The 20444-nt window shown below is 39.7% G+C and overlaps 1 protein-coding gene across 2 annotated transcripts in view; it reads left to right on the forward strand.

The window, feature by feature from the left end:
* cylda (cylindromatosis (turban tumor syndrome), a) overlaps positions 1-20444 on the forward strand; it is a 68811-nt gene that overhangs the window by 36099 nt on the left and 12268 nt on the right. For both annotated transcript variants that reach the window (XM_060838129.1, XM_060838128.1), the window contains exons 9-12: positions 1791-1932; positions 9415-9537; positions 9973-10064; positions 12762-12828. In XM_060838129.1, coding sequence (XP_060694112.1) covers positions 1791-1932; positions 9415-9537; positions 9973-10064; positions 12762-12828 — 424 coding nt within the window. The remainder of the gene's footprint in view (positions 1-1790; positions 1933-9414; positions 9538-9972; positions 10065-12761; positions 12829-20444) is intronic.

A 20444-nucleotide genomic window follows, 5' to 3' on the forward strand; every position in this document is an offset into this window, starting at 1 on the left:
AACAGGAGAAATCTCCATTTGGCCCATGCCTATGATTCAAGATGAAATTCTGGATCTTAGACAAAAAGTTGGATCGGGACAGAATAAGAGTATTCCTTCATTGATTTTTGTCACTGATTTGCTGCAATGGGAAGTTGCTTGGTCATCAAACTGTCTGAAGAAAAAGTATATTTCCTTTTAACCCCTCTCATCCCAGTCACAAAAAGACAGATAACCCTTAAAGTGAATATCTGAAGGATAAGTTATGACTAGCTAGACAATTAAGAAATGTACTATGGCGGCAAACTGAGTTTTGATAGATTAAGCTTCTAACAGTGTATCTGAACATGGTTGGATGATCCATAACCTTGAGTTTCGCTGACCAACTAAACTGTCTGAACCTCGATGGGTCAAATATGTTTTTGAGCAGGAGTTCTTAATTTGTTTCAAACTAAATACATAAAAAGCTTAATCTGTGTGGTTTATATAATAACTTGACTTTAAAGACCCCTAAATATGGTGATGTTGTCCTGTGTGCTTCACAGTCCACCTGACTACAACAAATTCGCTGTCCTGTGTCTGATCCCTTGCCAAGGTCTCAAAATTGTGAGACTTCGTACCTCTTTATGACTACTTCTTTTCAGTCTGCAGGACTTTGAAATACGTTTGATTTTGCCTCTTTCTTTTTGTAAAGATGTCACTATGTTGCCAGATATTTTAATTCAAAAGAATTATTGTTTTTGAGATTTAGTCTTGATATGCCAAAGTCTCTTCACTTTTATATTTAGCACATTTTTAAAAAAAGATTTACAAAAAAAATCCTCTAATGCGTTAATGTGATTTTTAATCCTGATGAGAAAAAATTTCATTTTTATAGATTTAGGCCAAATTGTTCTCATTCCTTGACTTTTTGAATGCATATTATTTATTGTGATTGGGTAGCGCATTCTTTTATAGAATGATTTATGCCATGTAATGTTCTGAATTTTGCCATTAGTAGTAAAGTGTGACTCTTTTTCTATTGACTTTAAATAATTTGCTGATAAAGATTTGCCAATATTTTGTGGTGTGGATTTTCACATCTGCAACATTAATATATTCCATGGCAAGAAATAATGACATCAGTAGGCTAAGCATACAATTCTCACATACAGCTCACCAGGAAGTAACAGACAGGTTTTATCACTTCCTGTAAAATTATTACAGGTTAATGAAATACAAATTGGGGTCGACACATGGGATTACAGGTGGAAGCTGAAATGTCACAAATGTTAAAATAAATTGCAAAAGTCTATTGCGTTTGTAGAAGATTGACATTCTACAAATAAATGTAACTTTTATGGGCCAGTGAGGTTGCTTATAGTAATTCTGATCTCCTGCACTATTTATATTTTTTTTGAAAAGAAATCTGAAGTAGTGCTTCAGTCAAGAAAGCTTGAAATCTACTACTTATTGCAAAAAAAAAGTTTAAGAATGGAGGATAACCATTAAACTCCATGCCTTTTCAGTGACTTCTGAAAATTTTCGATCTGAGAGGATCCTGTGAAGCACTGGATAATTACCAGCAGTACATTGTGAATTTCTGTATTTGATTGTGTATGCAGATGGCACATGTTGCAGTCAGTTTTGTGGATCTAGTAATGATAGTAAGCAGTGACAGTTTCTGATCACTACAACTCCCAGAATTTGGACTGTTATGAGTAAACATGTATTGAGATGTGTTTTATCAACACCAACCAGTCTATGCTTTGTATTTTTCAGTTAATGAATAGAGCAGAAAAGAATTGCTGACAGTTTGGTTTTTGTTTCAGCATTTGGAGGATATCGAAGTGAAGTGGTTAAAGAAAATACACCTCCAAAGATGGAAAAAGAAGGCCTAGCTATAATGGTTGGAAAGAAAAAGGGTATTCAAGGGCATTACAATTCCTGTTATTTAGATTCCACTTTGTTCTGGTAGGTGTGCGTATGCCAATCTTCCTGTTGAAAGGCTGTTGGGAGCTTGACCTTTTTTTTTATTATTTATTCAGACAATGTGAGTGTCACTTCCAAGGCCATCACTTATTTTTGATGCCAAGTTAACTTTGGGGTGATGATAGTAAACTGCCTCATAGAAAATAACTGAGTATCTTGCGAAATCATTTCAGAGGACATTTAAGAGTCAACCACATTGTTAGTTCCTTAATTTTAATGTGTGTTTAGAAAAAAAGGTTTTAATATTACAACTTACTGCCTTGTTCCCACCCTTTCCCTATAACCCTGCACATTATTTCAATTTAAATGATCTTCATTGCCTTTTGAATTTTTTGATTGAACCTGCCTCTGCCATACTTCCAGACAGTAGCAATCCAGAACTGAACAACTGAAAAAGATTGTTCTTGCGTCACATGGACTACTTTGAAATCTGTGCCCTATCACTATTGACCTGATTACGAGCTGAAACAGTTTTGCCCTATCCAATCAAAACTGTGGATACTGGAAGTCTGAAACCAACTCTAAGAAAGCTAGAAAACACAACAGGTCTGGCCGCATCTGTGGAGAGGGAAACATGTAGCTTCTTCAGAACTGAAACTTGTTGGAAAATTGGTTATTTTATTATACTCCTCTCTGCCCTTGTGAAAAGTAAGAGGGCAAATGATGTAGACGTCCAGTGTAAAAGACCAAGGGCTTGTTAATGTAGGAAGCAAAATGTAAAATGTAAATTAAGATTTAAAAGGGAGGGAATTGGTCCATGCTGATAACTGCAAAGGCAGAAGGGGTCAGAAAGAATATAAGAAAAATAAAGAGCACACATAATATGGTCAGTTTCAGAAGTTATGGAATTTATTATTGAGACCTTGAGTTTACGTTGTACTTTGGAACATTGAGGCAGGCCCAGGACTGAAATGTTAGCATGAGAACAAGGTGGCTTATTGGAATGGCAATCAACTGGGAGATCAGGATCACTCCTCCGGATAGAACAAAGTATTTCCTAAAGCAGTCACCCAGTCTTTTTTCCCTATGTTCTCTTCTCGTCTCCTCCTCCTTTCACTCTAATGTATTCTTATTCTTCGTAAAGTGTGGCACTCAGAATTGCATACAGTATTCCAGCTAAAGTCGAGCTAGTGTCTTATATAAGTTCTACTTAAACTCCCTGCTGTTTAACTCTATGTTAAATACTATGTTACCACATGCTTTATTAACTGCATTCTCCAACTTTCCTGCCACCTTTAATTCCTCATCCTCCTCATCATCATCCTCCTCATCCTCCTCCTCATCCTCCTCCTCCTCCTCCTCATCCTCCTCATCCTCCTCATCCTCCTCCTCATCCTCCTCCTCATCATCCTCCTCATCATCCTCCTCATCATCCTCCTCATCATCCTCCTCATCATCCTCCTCATCATCCTCCTCCTCATCCTCCTCATCCTCATCCTCCTCATCCTCCTCATCCTCCTCATCCTCCTCATCCTCCTCATCCTCCTCATCCTCCTCATCCTCCTCATCCTCCTCCTCATCCTCCTCCTCATCCTCCTCCTCATCCTCCTCCTCATCCTCCTCCTCATCCTCCTCCTCATCCTCCTCCTCATCCTCCTCCTCATCCTCCTCCTCATCCTCCTCCTCATCCTCCTCCTCATCCTCCTCCTCATCCTCCTCCTCATCCTCCTCCTCATCCTCCTCCTCATCCTCCTCCTCATCCTCCTCATCCTCCTCATCATCCTCCTCATCATCCTCCTCATCCTCATCATCATCATCCTCATCATCATCCTCCTCATCATCATCCTCCTCATCCTCCTCATCCTCACTTTTTATCTTCTACTGTTTCCATGTTCTTTTTCCAAAATCTGTCATCTCACACTTCTTCACATTGAACTTCATTTACCACCTATTTGTCCACTTTGTCAATGTATCAATGTCCATTTTGAATGTCTACATTGTCCTCCTCACAATTTACAATGCTTTTGAATTTTGTATCATCGACCTGCTTTGAAATTGTTCTCTGCCTGTGAAAAGCATGTAAATGATACATAAATCAAGAGTTCCTATAAAGTCCCTTAAGGAACCCCATGGCAAATGTTCTTCTAGCCTGAAAAAACATCCCGTAACCACTACTCTCAGTTCCTATCAGCCAATTTTGTAGCCATGTTGATCCATCCCCTTTGATCCATTATCAGTAACTTTTCACGTAAGTCTCTTCTGGGTCACTGTATCATTGACTCCCTCTGTTGTCTTTCCAAAAATAAAGCAAGTTATTTTAACATGATTTTTCCTTAAGAAATCTATGTTGGCTGTCCACAATTGTCCCATGTTTTTCTATGACTATTAATTCTATCCCAAAATAATTGTTTCTAGAAGTTTCACAACTACTGAAATTAAACTGACTATCTGTCATTGCTGGGCTTTTCCTTATAATTGTTTTGAACATGTAAATTGTGTTTTGCAATTCTTCAAAACTCTGGTCCAACTATGTATCCAAGGGAGACTAAAGTATTATGGCTAGTCTTGCTGCAATTTCCACTCTCCCTTGCTTCAGTATCCTTGGGTGCATCTAATTTGGTGTCTTGTCAACTTAAAGTGCCAATAGCTTATCCAATACATTTCCAATTTTGAACCCTTCTGTTGACTGGATTTCGACCTCTATCTAACGGCCGGGACAATGTCTACTTCAAAGGTAAAGACCAGACGCAGGCTATTCATTTAATTCATGTCCCCGCCTCCATATGTAAATCCCCTATCCCCTTTGGCCCTACCGCTCCTTTTAGTATCCTTTTACTATTCTCAGGGCAGCATGGTGGCTCAGTAGCTAGCATGGTGGCTCAGTAGCTAGCACTGTCTGTCAGCGCCAGGGACACGGAATCGATTCCAGCCTTGGGTGGCACTCTGTCTGTGTGGAGTTTGCACGTTCTCCCTGTGTCTGCATGGATTTCTTCTCTCAGTCCAAATATATGCAGGTTGGATGGATTTGCAATGCTAAATTGGCTATAGTGTCCAGTCATGTACAGGCTAGGTGGATTAGTCATAGGAAATGCAGGGTTACAGGAATAGGTTTGGGGGGAGTGGTGGTGCATGGAGCTGAACGGGATGCCATATGAAGGTTTGGGTGTAGACTTAAAGGGCTAAATGGCCTGCTTCCACATTGTAAGGATTCTATAATAATTAGGCCTTTGGAAGTCTTTAGGATTCCCCGTTACGTTGGCAGCCAGTCTTTTTCATATATTCTCTGTTTGCCTGTTTTGTTTTCGCATTACTTGTCCAACCAGTTTGTATTCTGCTTGGTTCTCAATTGTGTTTTCAACCTGATACTTTTCATAATGACGCATTTTCTTCTCCATCTTAATTTCTGTCACCATTTTCTTGCAGAGAACTGTGTTTGCCCTAACATTTTCTTTTGCTGGAATGTACTTTGACTACAACCAAACCATCTCTTCTTTGAAAGTAGCTCATTGTTTAGCTACAGCTTTCCAGCCAATCTTTAGCTTCAGTCTCTTGGGCACAGTTTTGCCCTTGACCATTTTGCAGTTGGTTGTGTTGCACTTAATTGTTCTTAGTCTGGATTGTCTATTATCTGTGATAGGTTATCACTAGGATTAGGGCTATCATGACTCTAAACCACACAACATGGAAATAGACCCTTCGGTCTAACTCTTCCATACCAGCCAGGTATCGGGTCGGCACGGTGGCTCAGTGGTTAGCACTGCTGCCTCACAGCACCAGAATCTCAGGTTCGATTCCCGTCTCGGGCAACTGTCGGTGTGGAGTTTGCACGTTCTGTCCATATCTGCGTGGGTTTCCTCCAGGTGCTCTGCTTTCCTCCCACAATCCAAAGATGTGCAGGCTAGGTGAATTGGCCATGCTAAATTGCCCGTAGTGTCAGGTACATTAGTCAGAGGTAAATATAGGGTAAGGGAATGGGTCTGGGTGGGTTACTCTTTGGAGGGTCAGTGTGGCCATGTTGGGCCAAAGAGCCTGTTTCCATACTGTAGGTCATCTAATCTAATCTAATATCCTAACTTAATCTAGTCCAATTTCTCCAACACTTAGCCCATATCCCTCTAAACCCTGCCTGTTCGCATACTCATCCATGTGCCTTTTAACAGTGCTGTACATCTCTATTTCTATATGATCTAATGATCACCATCCCCTAAATGTTCTCCGGCTGACATTGATCTAATTGGCCTCCCTCCTTTGTAAGAACCAGGTCTGATATTGCTTTCTTTCATCGACTGGACATGTACTGCTTTAGAAAAATCTCTTGAACGTAATCTAAGAGCATTTGCCCCCCTCTGCCCTCAACATACTGTCAACATAAATATGGCTAATTAACATCCTCCATTGTAACTCTATAATGTTTGCTTCGCTTGCTCTCGCGCTCTCTTTCACTCCCTCAAAGTTCCTTGTTGCAGATTTTGTTTCTCTATATCCTTCCTGCTAATGGTCTGTACACTGCACCAAGTCATGTAATTGAACTTTTAGCCGAAGCAAATCTATTGTTGAACCTTCCGAGACAGATCTCCTCTATGCCTAGTACTATGGTGCCCTCCTTAACCAATGCTGCTAGGGCCTGTCCTGCCCTAGCTTTTTATGAATACCTTGTAACCAAAAATACTTAACGCTGAGTCCTGTAGCAGGGTCTCTGTTATCACCATAGCATAATAACTGCACGTGATCTAAATCCTAAATCACCACTTTTATTTGCTATTCTCTGGGCATTCATATAAATGCAGCATAACCTAAATTTAGAAACTATTAATTTCTCCCTTAATAGCTGGAGTCAGACTAACTTACAATTTTTTATCCTGATGCTATCTGCTTCTCCCCTCTTTTATGCAATCTAGTATTATTCTCCAATATTCTTTCCTGATTCCCACACCCTTGCAGATGTAGTTTATTGCCTTCCCAACAGTGTGTCCAAGATACCCCAAAGGGAACTCAGGCCAAGATCTGGTGCCATCATCCTAGTGCCAGTTGCAATTTGAAGCCCCCCATTCTGTATCTTTCCAACCACACATTCTTCTGTTTTATTCTTCTTTTTCTGTACTTACAGTTGGCTGATACTAAGAGTGATCTGGAGAATATTATAATTTTGAAAGTCCTCCTTGTTAATTTTCTATTGAGCTTCCTAAATTTTGACGCGCCACATCAGCCCCTTCTTTCTAAGATTGTTGGTACCAGTATATCTGGCTGATCGCTGCTGCCAGAGAATGTCCTACAGCTGCTCTGTGACATCCTTAATCCTTGTACCAAATAGGCAATATATTATCCTGGACTCATATCTGTAGCTGCAAAAAAACCTATCTATTCCCCTAAGTAAAATGCCCCCTTTTTAGTATTGCTCTTCCTGTATTCTTCCCTTCTGTACAGCAGTCCCACCCTTGTTGCCTGGCTCTGACATTTGTTGTACTCCTCTGCACAACCATTGCTGTATTTAGTATCCAGAATGTAAAACCTGTTGTTGAGCAGGACTGCTGAGGACTCTGCAGTACCTGCCCTGTTGACTTGGAATGTCTATGGTCACCCATTTCCTATCTGCCTATATGTCCCTAACTTGCATTGTGACCACCTCTTTGAACATTCTGTCCAAGTAACTCTCAGCTTTGCGATACACCACTGACTCCAGCTGCCTCGAGTTCTGAAATCTGGGTTCAGATTCACATGAAACGTGCGTGTTCTCCCACTTGCCACAAGATGGGCATTAAGGTGAGAGAAGAAAGTCACTGCATGGTGAGCTGCCCTGCAATAACCTAAGCTTAATTTTGTAATATTAACTATAAAATGAAATTGACTCAGTTCTCCTGTAATGTCACTATTATTTTCCCCCGCAAACTCAGCCAGTTTGTGTAGCCTTTGAATTGCTGCTCTTCTGGATACTGATAAAGATAGAAAAAGGATAAGAGAAATACCCTCCCTTCACACCAAACTGTGATTCCACTCTATCCCACTGCACTTTGTGCACTGCATTAATCATCCTTTACTTTTATTGCTGAAGTTCAGCTGAGTTTATATGTGGCAATTACAGAACAATTTTAGGGCAGTTACCTAATTAGCTGATCTCACTTTCTCTTGAACAGAGAGCTTGATTAGCCTCGTGCAAGTCTGGAAGTAACTTAAAATTATTAACTCTAAGTATGATGTCATGAGCAAGTGAGCAGTACTATTATGAAATCAAATTATTACTTTAAAATTTAAAAATACATTTCTTTATCGTAATCTCCCCCCCCCCCCCCCCCGCGCCCCCTTCATTGTTATGTCTCTTGCTCATTTACTCTCAACCACGTTTTTCATGGTAATTCTTACGACCATTTTGTAATTCAGCAGTCCTCATGCTTATTACTCATTTTTTTGACAATATCATAACTCACATATCTTGAATTTTTCTTGACCATTTTTCCATTGGACATTAGTCCCATTGAGTTTTATTCTTTAAGGGAATGAATTTTTGTTGCCAATTAGAATTTTTTTAATTGCTATTTCATATCATAACATTATCTAGGTTTTAGACTGTAATTGCACCAAATTACTTTCAATTATCATGGTCACTAAGTGCCAAAGCTGATTTTTACCTCAAGGTATTAATGTGAGGGGTTGCATTTTAGTAAGACGAACAAGGGCAGGACTTTGTTAATGGTAGGACTCTGGGGAGTCTATTTGAACAGTGACCCAGACATTCTGGTACAATTGTGTCGCAGGTAGACTGATCAAGAATGCTTTTAACAAGCTTGCCTTCGTTGTTCAGACCTTTGAGTAGAGGAGTTAGGCCATCATGTTACAGTTGTACAGGATGTTGGTGAGGCCACTTTTGGACTACTGTGTTTAGTTCTGGTCGCCCTGCTATAGGAAGGATGTTATTAAATTGGAGAGTTGGCAGAAAACATTTATAAGATGCTTATAGACTGGAAGGTTTGAGCTATAAAGATAGGCTGGGTCTTTTTTCACTGGAGTGTTAGGAGGTTGAGGGCTGACCTTTATAAAGCTTTATAAGATCTGTGTCCTTCATGATGAGGTGAACATCAAAGGTTGTTGCCATTGGGAAGGGGATTTCAAAACTAGAGGGCATAATGTTATGGTGAGAGGAGAAAAACTGACAAGGGACCTGAGGGGCAACTTTATCACACCGGGTGGTTTGTATATAGAACAGGCTGCCATAGGAGGTAGTAAAGGCAGGTTACTACATTTAAAAGACATTTAAACAAGTACACAAATTGGAAAGATTTGAAGGAATTTTGGTTAAATGCAGGCAAATGGAGCTAGTTTAGTTTGGGAAACTTGGTTGGCATGGATGAGTTGGCCTAAACGGTCTGTTTTCAGCTGCATGGCTATTAAATTAGCTTTTCTCACTGCACAATGCTACATCAACATAGACTGTTGTAGTGGATTCTTCAACATACTCACTATTAATGTCTCCAACTAATATTTAGAAAATAAATCTTCCTTGTCATTAATAGCTTAACATTTTCTCCACAGCATGTTTGCTTTTAGCTCTGTGTTGGACACCGTATTGCTTAGGCCTAAAGAAAAAGATGATGTTGAATTTTATACTGAAACCCAAGATTTGTTGCGAACAGAAATAGTCAATCCTTTGAGAAAGTAAGTGTTATGCATTTCATGTAATTAATTATTTAAACTCATAACTGTAACAACACTACTTAAATTTCATATTTTTATTCATTTTTATATTTCTCTTTAGAAATAAGAGGGCTGAAACATGATTTCTCCCTCAGTAAAGCAAAATCCTGCATTGATTAGAGAATTTAAGTTGTTAAAGATTGTTGACTTTGGATTGTTTTTCATGATCTGGTGTACTTATCTTGATATGGGATTGTTGTTGATATTTTGAATGGGACAGACAATTATACAGTACTGCACTATTGAAAATTGTGTGAGCGAAGTTGCATATATTTGGATTAATTGAATAAAACCATTTCTTTTTGTTTCTTTTGAGGCTAAATTTTACTTGTTGCAATGTGTGCTGTTGTCTTTAATCGCTACTGAAAAATTATCCCTTTTTTTGTTCTGTTTTAGTCATGGGTATGTATGTGCTACTAAAATAATGAAACTTCGAAGAATTCTTGAAAAGGTTGAAGCAGCTTCAGGATTTACTTCAGAAGAAAAAGGTGACTTTTTTTTATTTGCATTTTAACATTTTATAGGTTTGTTGCATTTCGGTCCCTGAAACAATTATTCGTTATACCCATTGATTGCACAATGCCTAATACAGTTCTTGTATTTTTTTTTCTATTTATAGGCCGTATTAACCTTGCTAAAATAAATGTGCCACTTCAGGTTTTAATTATGAAAAGAGTTACCTGTTGAAAGTATTGATTGAACATTTAGGAATAGAATTCTATGTTAAGTAGATAAATGGTCTTGAGTAGATAGTTGGTCTTTGACACATTATATGCTTTCAAGCTTTACAGGCTGTGGGAGGTCAGTTTCTGGCATTCAGTGGCTCTCTTGATGATAACTGGCTCATACTTGAGGAATTAGCAAACCAATGAAGATTGCATGTAGATTGTCATTGACTCCACACCTTGCTAGCCATTTGGGAAACTAGCAGCTAGCATTCATGTAGCTGGTACCAACCCATTAGATAGAGGGATTGGAAATGATAGGACATGTGCAGTATTTAAAAAAAAAACTCCTAACTGACCCAGTAGTGGATGTCCTGGTTTCAGCCTCCCTCAAACACATATATTGACAGTGGATTATGGTCAACCTAATCCACACAGGGGTTGGACAGTGTGACCACCTGTACCTTCAATGAGTGATTTCTGGCCAAAAATTACAGACTGTAGAATATATCACATCAAACAGTCCACTAGGTTCTGTTGCCGAGACACCAAATTTCTCCACTCCAGGCAATGTAGATGAATAGTAAAGTGGAAACGCTTCCTGTAATGCAAGGATAGTATCAAAATAAAAGCTATTAGCTTTTATTGGACAATGATTGGACAATCATTGATGCAGATTTGATGGGTTAAATAGGCTGATTTTATGCTGCAGCCTTTTTGGATTCTACAAACACCTTCCCTTTAGAAATGAAGCTGCACATGGATAAACTCAATGTCTCAAATAGTTGGTTAAGGGCATTATTGCTTTGTGGAAAAGAAATATTATTTGAATAATTTATTAAAGTTCTTTTGAGGATGTAGCAAGCAAGTTCAATAAAGGGGATTAATAGAAGTAGTGAATTTGGATTTCCGAATGGCATAAGGTCAGAGTTCATTGTGTTGGGGTTGACATTTAGCAGAGGTAGAGGAATGGTGAACATGTAATGGAGAATTAGAATAAATGGCCATTTTCAAGTTGACAGGTTAACTAGTGGAGTGCAACATGGATCAACTATTTAGATATATTTTGATAATTTGGATGAGGGACCGATTGCATTGCAGAATCATTTGCTCATGATAGGAATTCAAACTGTAAGGAGGATACAATAAGTCTGAATAGGAATATAGATGGATTAAGTGAATAAGTTTAAAAAACATTGGTAGTTAGAGTATAATGTGGGCAAGTGTGAGGTTGCTCACTGTTAAAGAATAGAAAACCAACATAAAAAAAGAGAGGACTGCTGAATTCCATCCTGCAGAGGAATTTGGATGTCCTTGCAAATAAATCACAAGTTTGAGCATGAAATTAAATAGGAAGGTTGACTTTATTGCAAGGGAAATTTAATTTAAAAGTAGTGAAGTATTCCTCCATATGGAATACTACATACAGTTTTGGTCTCCTTATTTAAGGAGAGATGTACTTGCATTGAACGGGTTCACTTGACTGATTCCTGGGATGAAGGCATTGTCTAATGAAGAAATGTTGGCCAGGTTGGGCCTATACTCATTGGCAGTTTAGAAGAACCACAGGTGATCTTTAAACAGGTAAGAATCTGAGGAAATGTAATCACTCATGGTGAATCTAGAACTCTGAGCCTCAGTTTTAAAAATAACGCTTCTCCCATTCAAATCAAAGATGAAAAATTCCTTCTGTCAGGGTAGTCAGACATTGAAAGTCTTTTTTTTTAAAAAAAGTAGCGGTTGCGCCATCACGTATGTTCAAGGCTGAGCTAAGGAGTTAAAGTTTATGGGAGACAGGCAGTAAAGTGGCACAAGCCAATCTGTCATGTTTTTTTTTGTGGTGGAGCAGGCTCCATGAGCCAAATGTTCTCCTACTATTCCGATGTAAACTGTTGGAGAACATTTTAAAAATCAGATAATGATTCTGGAATTGAATGTTCTTATCTTTGAAATTACTTCCTGTCTGTGATACTCATTCACAATTATATTTCAACATGTTTTCAACTAAGTTGTTGCCAGTGTGTAGTGCTTCTGGAGCATGTGTTGCATCAATCTCATTGACGAATTGCAATCATTACAGTAAAATTTTAAATTTTCAGTTTTATTCTGCGGACTTGTTCAAAAAGAGTTGTTGGAGACATTCAGATTTGAATAACTTCCATCTGAGACTTGATTTAAATCTGAAACCAAAGGCCTAGAAGTCTATAGACTACTGCACCCAGCCTAGTAGGGATCCATTTTAATTTATGTCTAGTGGTGGTTTCAGGTGATGGCCAAGTATATTTCAAGTGCTGATTGTTATGAAGTGCCTGATTTAAATGTACTTGTATAGTGTAGCTCTGGGTGTTTACTAAATTTCTATGTTTTACTTCTCGAACATTTGTATAGCACCTTTTGTTCATATTTTAAACTTGGAAAGCATTTGATAAATGCAGAAAGTGTTCAGTAATGCCAATACGGTAATACTCTTTGGGTATTCATATTTGCTTGTCTACTTAATAACCATTTCTAATTTTATAGATCCAGAAGAATTTCTCAACATATTATTTCATCACATATTAAAGGTAGAACCTTTATTGAAAATCAGGTAAACTTACCTTTGTCACCACTAAGTGAAGACTTGTAGTGCAAATGCTGCTGAAGACATAGTTTGTACTTACTCACAATTTAAAGTGTTTGGGGTGAAAAAAAATTGTTTTGATGAAAATGGAATGCAAAACCTCAAACTTACAATAGCTTTATAATTGAAAGCGAAAGTCAAAGCATGTTGTCTTGCACTCATCAGGATTGGGATGCAAGAAATCAAACTTTGAATGGGATCATCAATTCATCCAACACGAGAAGAGAATTCTAATTGTTTGAATCATTGTTGTCATGGCAATGAAGCTGGATCTGTTAATTGTCAATGTGAGCTCGCTGACGAATCTCAGCCCAGACCGATAAACTTTGGTTAGAGTACTGCTATGGAAAGTGGACTAGTAGTCCCGTACCCTTTCTCATTTTAAAAAAAAGGTACAATATATGCACATGTTTTGCTTTTCCAGAATGGGGTCTTGTCTATGACTGTATATAGATTCTTGGACACTTAAATATACTACAAATCTTACAAGTGATCTTAAGTTGGTTTTAGGTGTAATTCTTAATGCTGAACTATTTAATAAATCTTGTCCAGTGGCAGAATTAATTGACTGCTGGACACTGTGCTATATTTTTCAATCATAAGTTGAATAAGCATCTTAGCATAATGCAGCGTGTCAAAGGGATGAGTACTGGAATCCTGACCAGAGAGTACCTGCCTGATCTGATATTAATCAGTGAAATTTGACTGTTAACAGACTGTGTGCATGCATTTGCTGAGTAAGAATGTGTGTAAATCTTTAATTTGTGCAAACTTCTACAAGCCTAACTTAATCTTCAACCTGAGCTTGAAAAACTTGTCAGAAATAACTGTGCTAAGTTTTAATAAGGGTAATTTCTTACTCCTTAAGAGGAGTTTAGGAACAAAGGATTGACATATTGAGGAAGAAAGACTTTGGGAAAGGGATAAGCTGACCATTGTTAACTAAGGAAGTTATGAATAATATCACATTTTGGAAAAAAAACTTAGAATGCAGCAAAGGTCAGTGGTAAATCAGAGATTTGGGAAAGTTTTAGAAGCCAACAAAAGATTACCAAAACAAGACTAAAGATGGAGAAGATAAACTATGCAGGCAAACTAATAAAAAAAAAGCACAGTAACAGCTTCTTTAAATTTAATTTTAGAAAAGCGAGAGGTCAGATGAGCATAGGTCCCGGCAGGGTTTGGAGGAATATGGGCCAAGTGCTGGCAGGTGGGACTGGATTGGGTTGGAATATCTGGTCGGTGTGGACAGGTTGGACCGAAGGGTGTGTCTCCATGCTGTACACCTGACTCTACGTAGAACTTGGAAATGGTGAAGGAGTTGAAGTTGCAGCAGTTTTCTGGATGGTGGACACTAATAGCATTTCAAAAATGCTAAATAATCAAATCCATTAAGTAGGAGAGAAAATGGACACACTTTTTCCTCTGTTTATAGCTATTATGAGTGAAGATAACTGGGTAAAGGCAAGAAGTTCCCTTGCTCCGATGGGTTGCACCAACGGATTTTTAAGTAAGCAACTACAGTGATGGTGGCTGGACTGGTAGGTTTCTTCCAAGAATCTTTATTTTCTCAATATCCCAGAGGATAGGAAAACTGTTTGTTAATGTAAGACCTTGTTCACAAAGGGAGGCAACTAAAAGTAGGTTAATACATGCTGTCTGTCATTGGGAAAATGGTGGAATCTGTTCTAAAGAATGTATAGTTACAAATATGTAATATAATCAGGCAGAATCAGCATGGCTTAGTGAAGGGGAAATCATGCCCAACACACTTACTACTGTTGTCTGTGGAGACAGAGAGCAGGATAGATAAAGGGAGATCAGCAGATGTAATATGTCTTGCTTTCCAAAACAACTCAGTAAGGTACTACATGTAATTCTATTTAATAAAAGCCCACAGTGTTTGGGATCATATATTAGCATGTATTGAGGATTGGCTAAGTGATGGAGTTGGGATAAAAAGGACATTTTCAGGATGGCAACCTAATGTAACTGAAGAAGGTGTGTGTGTGTGTGTGTGTGTGTGTGTTAGTTGACACACGTGAATGTATTATTGCAAAGCACACAAATTAGATGAGAAGGCAAGTAGAGAGGCTGGCATAAAACGTCTACTGAGGATATTCTGTAGATAGCTTTAAGCTTTGCAGGTATAATATATTGTGGGGAAATATGAGGGTATGCGCTTTAGCAGGAGGAATAGAAGAACTGAATTTGATTTTAAATAGGGGAATACTGCAGAAAGTTGTGGCATGGAGGGCTTTGAGGATCTTCATGCATGAATCACAAAAAGCTAGCATCCAAGTTCAGTGGATAATAGGGAAGGCAAATGGATTGTTGGGCCTTTTTATTTCAAAGGGAATAGAGTATAAAAATACAAAGGTCTTGCTTAAGCTACACAAAGCACAAGTCAAGTCACAACAAGAATACTGTGCATAGCTTTGTTCCCCTTACCTAAGAAAAGACACAGTGACATTGGAGGCCATCCAGAGAAGATTCACTAAGTGGGGAAAACTGGTCAAAGTCGTACCTAGTATAGAGGAAGATGGTTGTGGTTGTTAGAGGTCAATCATCTCTGTTCTAGAACATTTCCACAGGAGTTCCTGAAGGTCCTCCTGCTGCTTCAGTCAGGAGTCAGATGTACAGCACAGAAACAGACCCTTCGGCCCAACTCATCCATGCCATCCAGATATCTCCAACCAATCTAGTCCCACCTGCCCATATCCCTCCAAACCCTTCCTTTTAATTTACCAATCCAGATGCCTTTTAAATGTTGCAATTGTACTAGCCTCCACTATTTCCTCTGGCAGTTCATTCCACACATGCACCACCCTTCGGTCTCTTTTATATATCTCCCCTCTCGCCCTAAATCTATGCCCTCTGCTTCTGCACTCTATGCGCACGCACACGCACATGCACACAATTTTATAAACCTCTAAGATCACCCCTCAGCCTCTGACGCTCCAGGAAAATATTCAACTTGTCCCTATAATTCGAGCCTGGCGACATCCTTGCAAATTTTCCTGAAGGAGGCCAGAATTTCACGCAATATTCCAACAGTGGCCTAACCAATGTTCTATACAGCTGCAACGTGACTTCCCAACCCCTGTACTCAATACTCCGCCCAATAAAGGAAAGCATACAAAACAGCCCTTTTGTTTTGCACCACATCCATAAGCATTCACTCGTTCCATCACTGATGCATAGTAGCATCACTGTGTAGCATCTAAGATGCATTGCATTAATTCACTGTGGCTCCTCTTCCAGACCTACAACCACTATGTTTTAGAAGAACAACGGCAGCAGATACAAGGGAACACTACATTTGCAAGTTCACCTCCAAGCCACTTATCATTTTGACCTGGAAATGTAACACTGTTCCTTCAGTGTCAGTTTGATCAAAATTCTGAAGCTCCTTCCCAAACACACTATAATTGTGCCAACATCAAACTGATTGCAGTGGTTCAAGATGGCAGCTCACCCCCATCTTCTCAAGGGCAACAAGAATGGGCAATAAATACTAGCCCAGCAGGCAACACTCACATCCCATTAATGTACCAAAAAGAATTTCCTAGTCCTGATGACTGCAAACTAATAGTTTTGATTTTGTCTTTTTAGCCATATTAAGTTTGGTACTACTAAGAAATTATTTGAAAGCTTCTTGTCTAGTTTTGTTGCTGAAATGTAGTCATAAAATGGGAAGGAAAACATTTTTCCTCAAAATGTCCAAATATGGTTAACAGCAGTGGCTTGACTTTTTTATGTAAGCAGTTGTGGCAGCCAAATTGTACATGGCAATTAAACTGAATGACCAATTTATCTGTTTTGGTAATAGTTGAAAGTTGACTGCTGGTAAGGATTTCCTGTCCTGCAGGAAGTGCCATACATCTAACGTTTTTAACATTTCATCAAAATCATTGCAAAACCAGACAAAATGCATTTAATTGTCAGCCTAGATTAAATATCCACATTCTGTTCTGGGCCTTATACCCATGACAATCTTAATCAGAGTGAAGAGTGTTACCACTCAACCAACCTGCCACTGAGTGTGCAGAATTGGTCTTTGAATTGTCCATGTTATGGATTGGAGTCTAAAGTGGTTCTGAAGCACCTACACGCAAAAGGCATACAGCACGGAAACAGACTCTTCAGTCCAGCCAGTCCATGCCGACCAGAATCCCAAACTAAACTGGTCCCACTTGCCTATGCTTGGCCCATATTCTTCCAAACACTCTTTATTCATGTACTAATCTAAATGTCTTTTAAATGTTTCATCACTTCCTCTGGCAGTTCATTTCAGGCACAAACTGCTGTTTGTTTTAAAAAAAAAAGCCATCATATCTTTGAATCTTTCTCCTCTTACCTTTAAACTATGCCCCCTAGTCTTGATATCCTTCACCCTAGGGAAAAGGCACATACCATTTACCTTACCTAATCCCTCATGATTTTATAAACCTCATTAAGGTCCTTCCTCAACCTCCTACACCTGAGTGAAAAAAGTTCCGACCTAATCAGCCTCTCCTTATAACTCAAACCTTCTATTCCTGGCAACATTCTGGTAAGTCTCTTGTGGTCCCTCTCCAGCTTATTAATATGCTTCCTATAGCAGGGCATGGATTGTGCTGGATTGAAGGAATTAGTAAATGGCAAGCTGATGTATGTTCGAAGTATGCAGGGTAGCTGCATCATGATGTTGCATGATAATTTGATAACCATGCTTCAGTTTTGAGCTCAACACTCCAGTAATTTTATTAAGCAATGGAGAAGACCTTCCATCAGCATTATTTAAAGGAATTATCAACTACATGAAGCTTGGTTATTTTTAGTTCATTTCTAATAACTGTTGGTAAGATTTAAAAAATCATCTGATGCTCTCTGTAGTTGCTTCCAAGTCTCATATTATCCTGACTTGGCACATATCACTGTTGTGGCCAGTCAGAGTCTTGAAATTCTGTACTTCAGTGACTATCCCATCAGTAGAAGGACTACAGAAATTCACTAACATCCTACAACATTGTTTTTGCTCATTCCTACCCAGAAATAAAATGAAACTTTGCCAGTGTTTCCCACATCCTGAAAAAGCTCCTCTTTCAGATGAGACAGTACCTATGAACCAGTTACTGTGTTATGCTTTATTGCCCTTTTGATTTTAAAACCTACTACCAGATCCTATTTGTTTTACCTTTTTGATTAACGCATGACCTTGGGAAGATGTTCACTATAAAATTACGTTGGGACGAAAACATTTGGATTTCTTCACTATTGTCTTTTGTGTCTTGCAATAAGGCCCCATTCTACCGTGTGCAAGAAAGCAGAGTTAACATTTCTTCAGAATTGCTTGTATCTAGAAAAAGGTTGATTATATATGCTGAAGAGGGATAGGTGGAGTAAATGATAGGTGGCGATGAAACCCCGATGGCGAACAACAATTGGACAGATAGAGAAATGGGTAGCTGTCTTTGGGACCATTAGTAACTGACCAAGGGATGACAAAGCCAGGTGTGTGGGGGTTGGGGTAAGGAGAATGGGAGGCGTGCTCAGGCCCTAAAGTGATTGATCTCTATATTGAGTTCTGAACATTTTTCACTGTTCCCAAGTGAAAAATGCGATGCCATTCTTCCAAATTGCACTGATCGTCACTGGAACACTGCAGCAAACTCGAGACCGAGCTGTTTGCCAGGGAACAAGGTATGTTGACGTGGCAGGCACAGGAAGCTCAATGGGGTGGCACAGTGACTCAGTGGTTAGCATTGCTGCCTGACAGCTCCAGGGACCTGGGTTCAATTCCAGCTTTGACCACTGTGTGTGGAGTTTGCCCATTTTCCTTGCATCTGTATGGGTTTCTTCCAGGTGTACTGGTTTCCTCCCACAGTCTAAAGATTTGCAGATTAGTGGGCGGCACGGTGGCTCAGTGGTTAGCACTGCTGCCTCACAGCGCCTGAGACCCGGGTTCAATTCCCGACTCAGACGACTGACCGTGCAAACTCCACACATTCTCCCCGTGGTCTGCGTGGGTTTCCTCCGGGTGCTCCGGTTTCTTCCCACTGTCCAAAGATGTACGGGCCAGGTGAATTGGCCATGCTAAATTGCCCGCAGTGTTAGGTAAGGGGTAAATGTAGGGGTATGGGTGGGTTGCGCTTCGGCGGGTCGGTGTTGACTTGCTGGGCCGAAGGGCCTGTTTCCACACTGTAAATCTAATCTAATCTAAAATTGGCTATGCTAAATTCTCCATAGTGTTCAGGGATGTGTAGGTTAGGTGCATTAGTCAGGGGTAAATATAATGGCGGGGAATGGGTCTAAATGGGTTACTCTTTGGAGGGTCGAAGGGCCTGTTTCCACATTGTAGGAATTCTAAAAATTTTTTGCAGATGTGCAATCCCTTCACCTATCCATCTCCCATCAGAATGGACGCCAGGATCTCTGATTCTTCTTGAAAAAGACCTGAAAGTCCCCATCCACCATCACCCTCCTCTGCCAGGCCAAGCTTGTCCTTATTTTGAGCAACTTCTCCATTAATTCCTCTCTTTTTTTCCATGTCAAAGGTATGGTGATGGGTATCCTCAGTGGCCCCATTTAAGCTTGTCTCTTTGTGGGTATGTGGAAATTGTTTCTGTGCTGCTCAGGAGCCCCAGCCACAACTCTTTCTACATTATTTCAATGACATCAGTGCCTCACTTCTCCGCAGTTGGAGAAGTTTATCAATTTCATTTCCAATTTCCACCCCACTCTCACCTTCACCAGGTCTATCTGACTCTTTCCTTTCCCTTCTCTTCCTTGATATTCCTTTTCCATTTCTTGGGATAGGCTGGGTACCAGTATCCCCTACAAACCTACTGATGCTCGTAGTTACCTTGATTACACATTCTCATACCCTGTTTCCTCTAAAGACTCCATTCCATTCTTTCAGTTTCTCCAGCTCTGTCACGTCTTTTCCGATGTTGTCAGGTTCTCCAATGAGAGCCTCTGAAATGTCACCATTTTCCTCGACCGAGGATTCCCCAACACCATGATTGACACAACTGCAATAGGGTCCCCTGGTCTTCACTTACTACCCCACCAGCATCCACATCTAAACTATCATTAGTTACATTTGCACCACCTCCAATAGGATCCTATCACCAGGCGCACACCATCTCTGCCCCTCTGGCTCATCTTGGTCCACTCCTCCTCCACCCCAAACTCCCACGCACCTTCCCACACATTGGAAAAGATGTAACCCATGCCTGTTTACTTCATCCCTTTACTTCCTATCCAAGGCACCAGACAGACTTTTCAGATGAAGCAGCAATATACCTGCACTTCATTCAATCTAGTCTACTATATTTGCTGCTCGCAATGTGGCCTTTTCTGCACTAAGGAGATGAAACACAAACTAGGCGATCGTTTTGTGGCACCCCTACATTCTGTCTGCAAAAATGACCCTGAACTTCCTGTTACCTGCAATTTCCACAGACTACCCTGTTCTTGGCCCAATATCTGTCTCAAGCTTGCTGCAGTGTTCCAGCAAAGCTTGACACAAGCTCGAAGAATCTCATTTTCCACTTGGGAACACCATAGCCTTTGGGAATCAATATCAAGCCCAATAA

The sequence above is a fragment of the Hemiscyllium ocellatum genome, chromosome 17 (assembly GCF_020745735.1).
Source record: "Hemiscyllium ocellatum isolate sHemOce1 chromosome 17, sHemOce1.pat.X.cur, whole genome shotgun sequence".
Taxonomy (NCBI): domain Eukaryota; kingdom Metazoa; phylum Chordata; class Chondrichthyes; order Orectolobiformes; family Hemiscylliidae; genus Hemiscyllium; species Hemiscyllium ocellatum.